This window comes from Garra rufa, chromosome 5 (assembly GCF_049309525.1).
Source record: "Garra rufa chromosome 5, GarRuf1.0, whole genome shotgun sequence".
NCBI classification, from domain to species: domain Eukaryota; kingdom Metazoa; phylum Chordata; class Actinopteri; order Cypriniformes; family Cyprinidae; genus Garra; species Garra rufa.
In genome coordinates, this window is record NC_133365.1 from 2,515,844 (window position 1) to 2,528,163 (window position 12,320).

Consider the following 12,320-nt stretch of genomic DNA (forward strand, 5'->3'; position numbering starts at 1 on the left):
TTTAATTGCCCACTTTGTACCAGAATGTATGCTCGGATGAGCCAGCATTTGGTGGTATTCCACAAAATTCAAAATAAGGATGAGAGAAAGCTTCTGCTGGCACTTGGGTCCGGGAGAATCAATATCCAGGGTTGCCTATGCCCAGTACCTGGCTGTGGGAAACCAACAACCCGGATAGACCGGCACCTCAAACGACACACAGAGCTAACCCTTTCAGAAAAAGAGACTGCAATGTGGCACTGCAAGAGGAAACTAGTGATAGAAAAGATTGCTGCACTTAGGGCCACGAACCCGGAGGTGCCAATTGTTAGCACCCTGGATTTGAGTCCAGACTTGGATGAAGCTGATGTGCCGTTTGAAGAGGAGGATGATGAGGAAGAGTGTAGCAACCCTGGCTGCAAAACTAAAATTGAAAATCTAAGGCTTCAAATCAGCAGCCTTAACAGCAAAGTGGACACGCTGACCGGTGCCCTGCACGAACTTACGCAGAAGTACCGGCGTTTGAAGAGGAGGTCAGAATCACGCGGTGCAGGCCGCTTAACAAAGGAAACCAGGAGGCTGATATCTTCTGTCGAGTCTGACCCTCACACTTCCACCGTGCAGCCTGCCTCCACCGATTTGGAGCCCTCCACCAGCCAGCAGACACAAATCCCTGAAGAAAGCTTTCATGGGTCGGCACTGAGTGAGTACACTTGCATTGTTTTATCTTGATGTTTTCTGAAATGTCATTGTCATTGTGCATTACCACTAGAAGTGCCAGAATTCCATAACTACTAGAACTGCCGCAAGCGGTCATTATTTATGATTAATAATGATAATTAATTGATATAGTGTTTGGAATCTAGCGGTCAAAATCTCAAATTGCAGATTCTCTCAAGATGTGTAGTGATTAAACAACTGTTGAAAGTACACTCACTGCATTAAACAGTGTCTTACTTGAAAATATACTAGAGACCAGAATGTATAATTTAAAGTAATTCACTATGCAATGCATGTCCAATCCGTGCATTAAACAGCGTCTTACTTGGAAATATACTATAATTTAAAGTAAGTCTTAATTATACATTCATAAATGTAGAATTAAACTTTTTTAAATGCACAGTTTGGTCTTTTTGTTTTTAAAATACATATCAATACAATAAAAGCATTCATCTCTCAATTGCAAAAGATGAATTCTCTATTCTTAAAAGATTAAACTGTCAATCTTTTATGAAAATGTCATTCTACACTCAACTTTGACCATTTACTTAAAAATATACCTTCACACTCCTAGTATATTTTTGAGTAACTGTACATGTAATTGCTGTGAGTTACTTGAAATTATACCTGCACTCGACCACAAGTACATTTTTAAGTAACAGTGCATGCAATCAAAGTGATCTGATCTACTCCAAATTATCAGCACACCCCGACCAGAATATTTTTAAGTAATTGTACATGTTATCAACAGTCTGTGTTATTCTTATTCCTATTATTTTTATTATATAATACTATTATATAATATATTATTATTAATTTTCTCTTGTAATAATGTTTAAAAAATATATATATTTTTATTTTTTTTTTATTTATTTTTTTATAATTTGTTTGTTTGTGTGCAGGTGGGTCACCTCCTTGCGCCATGCACAGATGAAGGAGACCACCATTGAATATTATATTCAAAATGTGTCGCACTTCATTAGCTACTTAGCAGAAACTCCTCCACCTTCCTGCAGGCTGTCAAAGACAGTGCTAATTGGCCTCAAGAGAGAGATGCAGACTATAAAAAAGTCTCTAAAAAGAAAAGTGGCCATGCACCGCACAGCGGTGAAAACCCAGAAAGAAAGTAGGGTCCTGAGCAAAGACACTCTTTTGAAGTGCCTGAGCCAGGCCAAGCAGGCCATCCCGACAATTCTGAGTAAGTTTTTTTTCCCCCATTTAACTCTTTGTACTGACATATTGTAAAATTCAGAAGAAATGTGTGACATGATGTCAGAGATTGAGCTCTGTGTTGTTTATAGACCTCCTGGAAAGTGACGTGGCCACCACAGCCCTGCAATGGGAATTTTACGGTCACATGTCGGCCTACTTGGCGGCCCTCTATGGTCACCGAGGGGGCGTATTTCAAAATATGCTGATTAAGGAGGTTGAGGAGGCCAAGGATTCCGAGTCAGAACACATATTCTTGATAAACGTGAGTGTATTACTTCCTTTTTATGCATCAGTTGACCTTAATTTGTTTGATCCCTGTTCTGATTTGCCCTGTGTTTTATTTTATTTTTTTGTGTCAACAGATTATGTCACACAAAACTAATCAGGTTTTTGGGCCAGCTCAAATAGCCCTAACCAGGGAAGAATATGGATGGATGGAGCGCTTTCTGGCCATCAGAAAAAGACTCCCCGGTGGCAAGACTGCCAAGTATTTTTTTTTTACTTCCACCACCAACATATGCAAAAAGCTCATCACGTACTTCCGTGAGGCATGGAAGTCTATGGGCCTACCGGGCAACCCAAGCTTCACAGACATCCGAAGTTCAATTGCCAGTCATGTAAGTGTTTTCGCTCGTGAGGGGGGGGGGGGGCACATTTCAGAGACATTCAGTTAGGTGTTGTATCCTCAAACTGCTTTTGTTTTCTCCTTCTTTCTCTCTATTTCTAGGCAAAATTCACTCATTCTGAGGACGGCAGGATGAAGATTGCAAAGTTCATGTGTCATGACGTCCAAACAGCAGACAGGTTCTATGTGACCAACCTGTCCACCAAGCAGGCCATCGAACATCGAATGCTTTTCGAGGCTGCGCTGCAAGGTGTGGACATCAGTTCAGCAGGGGTAAAGCGACAACGTCATCGCCGTAAAATGGAACGTCCAAGAAAGAGGGGGAAGGCATCCGAAGGAGACTCAGGAGACACATCAGGCTCTCCTGAGAAGAGTCCTGAGACCAACCAGGTAAATATATATCCTGTAAACATACTAGTCTATAATACTGTATTTATTGGCACAATGATGATCAATCCTTCACCATGTATTTTCTTTGGAAGGGTGAAGAGGGCCTGTCTGAAACAGACGATCCAGGGCAGAGTGGAGAAGACTCGGGGACAAGCAGCCATGAGCGTTCACCAGTCCCCTCACCCACAAAAACCCCAGTTGTTGTGATTACTCCGATGAGAAGGAAATTGAGGCCACGTCGCATTTCACCGACAAGCATTCAAATGGTTAAAAAAATTGCACAGATGAAAAAAGTAAAAAATAAGGTGAAGAGGGCCATTTTAAAAAGGAAAGCCAAAAAGTGAAGCATTTTTGCTTCTACTTTCCCTCCCCCAGTTCGACCGCTGTTTCATTTAATATTTGCATTTAAAAAAAATGTTCTTTCATTTTTTAAAATACTTTACATAATTTTTTTTTATTAGTGTGTTTTATTAATACTTTTTATTAGTGTTATTCGTATTAAAAGTAATTAGTGTGTGTGTGTGATTTGGCTTTGAAATAAAACTGGTTTGCTGTGTTAAAATTTTGTCTGTCCTTTTTTTCCTTTTATTATTGCTGGTTAAATGCATCATAGTCACTTATATAGGTCTCAATTCAATTCAATTCAATTCAATTCAATTCAATTCAATTTAATTCAAAAAACTTTAAAAATCCGTCGTCCAGGTCTTTGACATAAATCCCAGGTAACTTATGTGGTGAGGTAACCCAGGTAAGCTTATCTGACAAAATTGTAGGATGTACTGTAAGTTTTACACTTACACTTTTTAAGTAACACTTATTCATCATTAGTTAGGCATCACTAAACAGTTAAACAATCATTCATAAATCAATAATATTCATTAATGGGTGATTCTCTAACTTGGAGCACTTTTTGCATGTGAACTCATGTAAAATTCACTCTCTTAAAACACACTATAAACAATCTTCATAGCTTCATTCATTTGTCGTCTCACACAATATAACAGTAACGGTGCATGCAATTGCAGTGATTTACACCAAATTATTGACCATTTACTTAAAAGTATACCCTCACACTCCTAGTATATTTTTGAGTAATTGTACATGCAGTTGCTGTGAGTTACTTGAGATTATACCTGCACTCAACCACTAGTATATTTTTAAGTAACGGTGCATGTAATTGCAGTGATTTACTTCAAATTATCAGCACACCCCGACTATAATATTTTTAAGTAACTGTACATGTTTAACAACAGTCTGTGCTTTCTGAATGAAACGTCCAGAAGACACGTGCAGGTTTTGTTTTTCTTGTGTTCTGAAAAGTTGGTTTAACCGGTAGAACGGAGCTGTCAAATTGATTTCTGGTGCGATGCAGTTTTGAACTTGGTGTTTTTGCTTTGGACTTAGAATTGCACTGTCCGTGGTCCTGAAGTTGTAAGGCTAATGTTGCGCTCTTAGCAGCTGCGATGTAATGCTGACAAATAAATTTCTGATGCGATGCAGTTTCAAATTAGGTGTTTTTGTTCTGAACTTAGAACTGCGCTGTCCGTGGTCCTGAAGTTTTCTTGTGTTCTGAAAAGTTAGTTTAACCGGTAGAACGGAGCTGTCAAATTGATAACTGGTGCGATGCTATTAATAAAGGATATATATATATATATATATATATATATATATATATATATATATATATATATATATATAGATAGATAGATAATATAGATGAAAGCAATTAAGTCATATAATATGTGCAGCCTATCTGTCCAGGTGGAAATAGTTTTCAGATGGACCATAAAATAAGGGTGATCCCATGAGGTGGTCTGAGCTGGGTTCGAACCGATGTCCTCACAAGCAAAGAGCCCCCTTGCCACAAGACAGTGCACACTGACCACTTCCCCACAGAAGACATGAAAGCTCATGTGTGTGTGTGTGTGTTCAATATCACGAGTGTGTACATTTTAAGATTATTTACTCAAGCTTTGCACTAAATGTTTCTGTTTTAAATTTAATAAAAGGCTTTAAATACACTGTCTCTTCTATGTTGTAAGCACACAGAACATCTTAAATGATTGAGTACATAAGCAACCTATTGAACTTGGACAGATATGCTGTACATGTACATCATACATGAACCAGTCCAATAGTTTGTACTTTCTGATGGTGGAATTTCGATAGATGAAAGTCATTAAGTCAAATAATATGTGCAGCCTATCTGTCCAGGTGGAAATATTTTCCAGATGGACCATAAAATCAGGGTGATCCCATGAGGTGGTCTGAGCTGGGTTCGAACCGATGTCCTCACAAGCAAAGAGCCCCCTTGCCACAAGACAGTGCACACTGACCACTTCCCCACAGAGGCATATATGTAGCATATATGTCCAGGATACCTCAGTATGGTCAACATACCGAGATATGGCCGAGATACGGGGGCCAACAGGAAAGGGTGCACTTCAGAAGGAAGGGACCCAGAGGCTCAGGACTCTGGGGTCTGAGAGGGCCCCTAGGGCTCCCTCACCACCCCGAAGGACGATCTGCTGGGACTCGTCCTTTCCGAGATATGGACCGTTTTGTCCAAAAGTCCCTTATGTATAACCTTGTGTATCTTGGAAGTTAAGCCGAGTTGGAGCTCCAAACGACGGGCATGAGGGGGGCCCATAGGGTCCCTTCGGATCCCACCGCCCCCAGCTCCTGGGACGTTCCGTTTCCGAGATATGGCCACTTCCGGTCCAGCTTAGACCGGGTGTATCTTGAAAACCAAGCCGACTTGAAGCTCCAAACTCCGGGCGTGGGGAGGTACCAAAGAGACCCCCATGACCCCAGAGTATGGACCCCCAAGTCGGCTTCGTTCCTGAGATATGGCCACTTCCTGTGGAAATTTGACCGGGTGTATCTTGGGAACAAAGCCGAGTTGGAGCTCCAAACTCCGGGCGTGGGGAGGGACCCAAGGGACCCCCATGACCCCAGAGTATGGAACCCCAAGTCGGCTTAGCTCCCGAGATACATCCGGTCAAATTCCCGCATCCCACTTGTAGCTTAATAAGTTACTCACTGGCCTTCAGCATATATGCTGAAAACCCCAATTCGTTACAGGGATTCACCGGCCGAAAATGTCTAAGTCGAAAATAGCATCCCACTTGTAACCTATTTGACAGGTCCCTTATAGGCTGTCTGTGGACAGTTGAATTTTATGCAAATTATGCATAATTAATGGCTGTAATGTACATCAGTGTGTGGGGTTGTGTCCCCTGAGTGGTGTACAGTCGGTTTCACCTCATAAAAGCACTGTAGTTATGAAATATGATCCAATAATGTACTGTCTGGGGGAAGCCTATGGGCGCTCTGTCAAATAAGTTGGAGGTTGGCTCCAAACTTTGAACGGCTATAACTCGGGGGCCCGGCCGCCTAGCGGCACCAGACTCGGGTCGAAGTAAGGTCCCGAGGGGCCCTCTCGAACGCGCCCTAGCCCGTGCTTCTAGCTCCCCCACAGGCCGAGATACGGGGGCCAACAGGAAAGGGTGCACTTCAGAAGGAAGGGACCCAGAGGCTCAGGACTCTGGGGTCTGAGAGGGCCCCTAGGGGTCCCTCATCACCCTGAAGGATGATCTGCTGGGACTCGTCCTTTCCGAGATATGGACCGTTTTGTCCAAAAGTCCCCTATGTATAACCTTGTGTATCTTGGCAGTTAAGCCGAGTTGGAGCTCCAAACTACGGGCATGAGGGGGGCCCATAGGGTCCCTTCGGATCCCACCGCCCCCAGCTCCTGGGACCTTCCGTTTCCGAGATATGGCCACTTCCGGTCCAGCTTAGACCGGGTGTATCTTGAAAACCAAGCCGACTTGAAGCTCCAAACTCCGGGCGTGGGGAGGTACCAAAGAGACCCCCATGACCCCAGAGTATGGAACCCCAAGTCGGTTTAGCTCCCGAGATACATCCGGTCAAATTCCCGCATCCCACCTGTAGCTTAATAAGTTACTCACTGGCCTTCAGCATATATGCTGAAATCCCCAATTCTTTACAGGGATTCACCGGCCGAAAAATGTCTAAGTCGAAAACAGCATCCCACTTGTAACCTATTTGACAGGACCCCAATAGGCTTCCCCCTGGACGGTTGAATTTTATGCAAATGATGCATAATTAATGGCTGTAATGTACATCAGTGTGTTGTGTTGTGTCCCCTGTGTGGCACACAACAGGTTAAACCACATAAAAGCACTGTAATTCTGAAATATGACCTTTTAATGTAATGTCCACAGACAGCCTATGGAGGCCCAGTCAAATAAGTTAGATATGGGCGTTCACCATATGTGGTGAAATTACTGAAATTCCACCATCAGAAAGTGACAGCTGTAACTTATTTGACAGGGCCTCTGCAGGCTTTGTCCTCCTGATATATGGCAGTGGGGCCCTAGGCTACCAGGATGCGGAGTTTGGGGCCCCTCGGACCCCCGGGGGCCGAACAGTAGCCGAGGACACGTGCAACTTATTGCATGCGTTTTCATAGGTGGTTCGTGGGACATTGGACCAAAAGGTCTGTTTGGCAGGGGTCAAAAGGTCGCAGGGGCTTCAAATTAGACACAGTGGTAGTCCAGGGGCCCCTGAGTCTGGAGCCCGGGTTTCAGGGTCCTGGGTGGTTGTGAAAAATTTCCCTGCATTCTAGAGACTTGTCCTCCTGATATATGGCAGTGGGGCCCCTAGGCTACCAGGATGCCAAGTTTGGGGCCCCTTGGACAAACTGGTGAAAAATAAGCTGTTAGGTGGACGAATAGGCTGTTCGTGGGACGTGAGGGACGTGCATCCCACCTGTAGCTTAATAAGTTACTCACTGGCCTTCAGCATTTATGCTGAAATCCCCAATTCTTTACAGGGATTCACAGGCCGAAAATGTCTAAGTCGAAAATAGCATCCCACTTGTAACCTATTTGACAGGTCCCTTATAGGCTGTCTGTGGACAGTTGAATTTTATGCAAATGATGCATAATTAATGGCTGTAATGTACATCAGTGTGTTGTGGTGTGTCCCCTGTGTGGCACACAACAGGTTAAACCACATAAAATCACTGTAGTTATGAAATATGACCTTTTAATGTAATGTCCACAGACAGCCTATAGGCACTCTGTCAAATAAGTTACAGATGGGACTTCAACAAAAACATCCCACGTGTAACCTATTTGACAGGTCCCCAATAGGCTTCCCCCTGGACGGTTGAATTTTATGCAAATGATGCATAATTAATGGCTGTAATGTACATCAGTGTGTTGTGGTGTGTCCCCTGTGTGGCACACAACAGGTTAAACCACATAAAATCACTGTAGTTATGAAACATGACCTTTTAATGTAATGTCCACAGACAGCCTATAGGCACTCTGTCAAATAAGTTACAGATGGGACTTCAACAAAAACATCCCACGTGTAACCTATTTGACAGGTCCCTTGTAGGCTGTCTGTGGACAGTTGAATTTTATGCAAATTATGCATAATTAATGGCTGTAATGTACATCAGTGTGTTGTGGTGTGTCTCCTGTGTGGCACACAACAGGTTAAACCACATAAAATCACTGTAGTTATGAAATATGACCTTTTAATGTAATGTCCACAGACAGCCTATAGGCACTCTGTCAAATAAGTTACAGATGGGACTTCAACAAAAACATCCCACGTGTAACCTATTTGACAGGTCCCTTGTAGGCTGTCTGTGGACAGTTGAATTTTATGCAAATGATGCATAATTAATGGCTGTAATTTACATCAGTGTGTGGGGTTGTGTCCCCTGAGTGATGTACAGTAGGTTTCACCTCATAAAAGCACTGTATTTATGAAATATGACCTTTTAATGTAATGTCCACAGACAGCCTATCGGCACTCTGTCAAATAAGTTACAGATGGGACTTCAACAAAAACATCCCACGTGTAACCTATTTGACAGGTCCCCAATAGGCTGTCTGTGGACAGTTGAATTTTATGCAAATTATGCATAATTAATGGCTGTAATGTACATCAGTGTGTTGTGGTGTGTCCCCTGTGTGGCACACAACAGGTTAAACCACATAAAATCACTGTAGTTATGAAATATGACCTTTTAATGTAATGTCCACAGACAGCCTATGGGCACTCTGTCAAATAAGTTACAGATGGGACTTCAACAAAAACATCCCACGTGTAACCTATTTGACAGGTCCCTTGTAGGCTGTCTGTGGACAGTTGAATTTTATGCAAATTATGCATAATTAATGGCTGTAATTTACATCAGTGTGTGGGGTTGTGTCCCCTGAGTGATGTACAGTAGATTTCACCTCATAAAAGCACTGTATTTATGAAATATGACCTTATAGACGGGACTTATCAGACTGCATCCTTCCTGTGACTTATTTGACAGGTCGGGTGAAAAGCATTTTTAGGGCAATTTTGCTCCATTGCCGGGCCCCTGGAGGGTCTCGGGAGACGGGACCACCATCCCCCGCCTCAGGGGGAGAGGCCGCATCGAACCATAGGCGTTGTTTGGGGGCCAAAAAATTATTAGGGGGCGGCGCGCAGCGCTTAGGGAATTTTGTCAACGGGCTGTCATTTAAGTTATTCTAGGGATGTCAGGTTCCAGAATTAAGCAATTAGGGAAAATAGGCAGTCTGTGGATTTTTTCTAGTTCATTTAGATTGCCATATGACGAAAAAGCGCTGCAATGGATGAAAAGGCATCATTCTGGATCCTACGCCCAACTTAAATGAATGGTTTTCCCTAAGTATTTCGTTTTTGGAACCATAGGCACTTAGGGGGATGTTTTTTTCACCACTAGGGGGCCAGGTTCCCTAATCCTTGCCCACGAACAGCCTATTTGTCCACCTAAGTGCCTATTTCATCATTATGTCCACGAAGTGCCTAAAGTGCCACCTAACTGCCTACTCTTCGTCGTAGTCTTCCTCTCGTCCCACGAACAGCCTATTTGTCCACCTAAGTGCCTATTTTTATGATTATGTCCACGAAGTGCCTAAAGTGCCACCTAACTGCCTACTCTTCGTCGTAGTCTTCCTCTCGTCCCACGAACAGCCTATTTGTCCACCTAAGTGCCTATTCTTATGATTATGTCCACGAAGTGCCTAAAGTGCCACCTAACTGCCTACTCTTCGTCGTAGTCTTCCTCTCGTCCCACGAACAGCCTATTTGTCCACCTAAGTGCCTATTTTATGATTATGTCCACGAAGTGCCTAAAGTGCCACCTAACTGCCTACTCTTCGTCGTAGTCTTCCTCTCGTCCCACGAACAGCCTATTTGTCCACCTAAGTGCCTATTTTCATCATTATGTCCATGAAGTGCCTAAAGTGCCACCTAACTGCCTACTCTTCATCATAGTCTTCCTCTCGTCCCACGAACAGCCTATTTGTCCACCTAAGTGCCTATTTTCATCATTATGTCCACGAAGTGCCTAAAGTGCCACCTAACTGCCTACTCTTCGTCGTAGTCTTCCTCTCGTCCCACGAACAGCCTATTTGTCCACCTAAGTGCCTATTTTCATCATTATGTCCACGAAGTGCCTAAAGTGCCACCTAACTGCCTACTCTTCGTCGTAGTCTTCCTCTCGTCCCACGAACAGCCTATTTGTCCACCTAAGTGCCTATTTTTATGATTATGTCCACGAACAGCCTATGTCGAATAGGTTGCAGGATGGACGTCTGGAAAGCAGGGGTCAAAAGGTCGCAGGGGCTCCAAATTTGACACAGTGATAGTCCAGGGGCCCCTGGGTCAGGATCCTGGGTTTCAGGGTCTTAGGTGGTTGTTAAGATTTTCCCTGCACTCTAGAGACCTGTCCTCCTGATATGTGGCAGAGGGGACCCTATGCTACCAGGATGCGAAGTTTGGGGCCCCTCGGACCCCTGGGGGCCGAACAGTAGCCGAGGACACGTGCAACTTATTGCATGCGTTTTCATAGGTGGTTCGTGGGACATTGGACCAAAAGGTCTGTTTGGCAGGGGTCAAAAGGTCGCAGGGGCTCCAAATTTGACACGGTGGTAGTCCAGGGGCCCCTGAGTCAGGATCCCGGATTTCAGGGTCCTAGGTGGGCCCCGAGTCTTTTTCTTAACCCTACCCTATCTTTTCATTGTGCCCTTTGGAAAGGGTCTCTCTGTCTATGAGCGCAAGAGGCCTTTGTGAGAGATTTTGACAAAACAGGCCAAAAAAAATTCCCTTCGCTCTAGGGACTCGTCCTCCTAGTATCTGGCAGAGGGGACGCTAGGCTACCAGGATGCGGAGTTTGGGGCCCCTCGGACCCCCGGGGGCTGAACAGTAGCCGAGGACACGTGCAACTTATTGCATGTGTTTTCATAGGTGGTTCGTGGGACATTGGACCAAAAGGTCTGTTTGGCAGGGGTCAAAAGGTCGCAGGCGCTTCAAATTTGACACAGTGGTAGTCCAGGGGCCCCTGAGTCAGGATCCCGGGTTTCAGGGTCCTGGGTGGTTGTGAAAAATTTCCCTGCATTCTAGAGACTCGTCCTCCTGATATATGGCAGTGGGGCCCCTAGGCTACCAGGATGCCAAGTTTGGGGCCCCTCGGACCCCCGGGGGCCGAACAGTAGCCGAGGACACGTGCAACTTATTGCATGCGTTTTCATAGGTGGTTCGTGGGACATTGGACCAAAAGGTCTGTTTGGCAGGGGTCAAAAGGTCGCAGGGGCTCCAAATTTGACACGGTGGTAGTCCAGGGGCCCCTGAGTCAGGATCCCGGATTTCAGGGTCCTAGGTGGGCCCCGAGTCTTTTTCTTAACCCTACCCTATCTTTTCATTGTGCCCTTTGGAAAGGGTCTCTCTGTCTATGAGCGCAAGAGGCCTTTGTGAGAGATTTTGACAAAACAGGCCAAAAAAAATTCCCTTCGCTCTAGGGACTCGTCCTCCTAGTATGTGGCAGAGGGGACGCTAGGCTACCAGGATGCGGAGTTTGGGGCCCCTCGGACCCCCGGGGGCTGAACAGTAGCCGAGGACACGTGCAACTTATTGCATGTGTTTTCATAGGTGGTTCGTGGGACATTGGACCAAAAGGTCTGTTTGGCAGGGGTCAAAAGGTCGCAGGGGCTTCAAATTTGACACAGTGGTAGTCCAGGGGCCCCTGAGTCAGGATCCCGGGTTTCAGGGTCCTGGGTGGTTGTGAAAAATTTCCCTGCATTCTAGAGACTCGTCCTCCTGATATATGGCAGTGGGGCCCCTAGGCTACCAGGATGCCAAGTTTGGGGCCCCTCGGACCCCCGGGGGCCGAACAGTAGCCGAGGACACGTGCAACTTATTGCATGCGTTTTCATAGGTGGTTTGTGGGACAGTGGACCAAAAGGTCTGTTTGGCAGGGGTCAAAAGGTCGCAGGGGCTCCAAATTTGACACAGTGGTAGTCCAGGGGCCCTGAGTCAGGATCCCGGGATTTCAGGG

General features: G+C 44.9%; 1 protein-coding gene across 1 annotated transcript; it reads left to right on the top strand.

Moving 5' to 3' along the window:
* Positions 1 to 2,006: 2,006 nt before the first annotated feature.
* On the top strand, positions 2,007 to 3,451 carry LOC141334345 (uncharacterized). The gene is made up of 4 exons (XM_073839396.1): positions 2,007 to 2,173; positions 2,274 to 2,528; positions 2,639 to 2,926; positions 3,019 to 3,451. Exons 1-4 carry the CDS (start codon positions 2,057 to 2,059, stop codon positions 3,268 to 3,270), a joined length of 912 nt encoding a protein of 303 aa, XP_073695497.1. The 5' UTR covers positions 2,007 to 2,056; the 3' UTR covers positions 3,271 to 3,451.
* Positions 3,452 to 12,320: the final 8,869 nt, after the last annotated feature.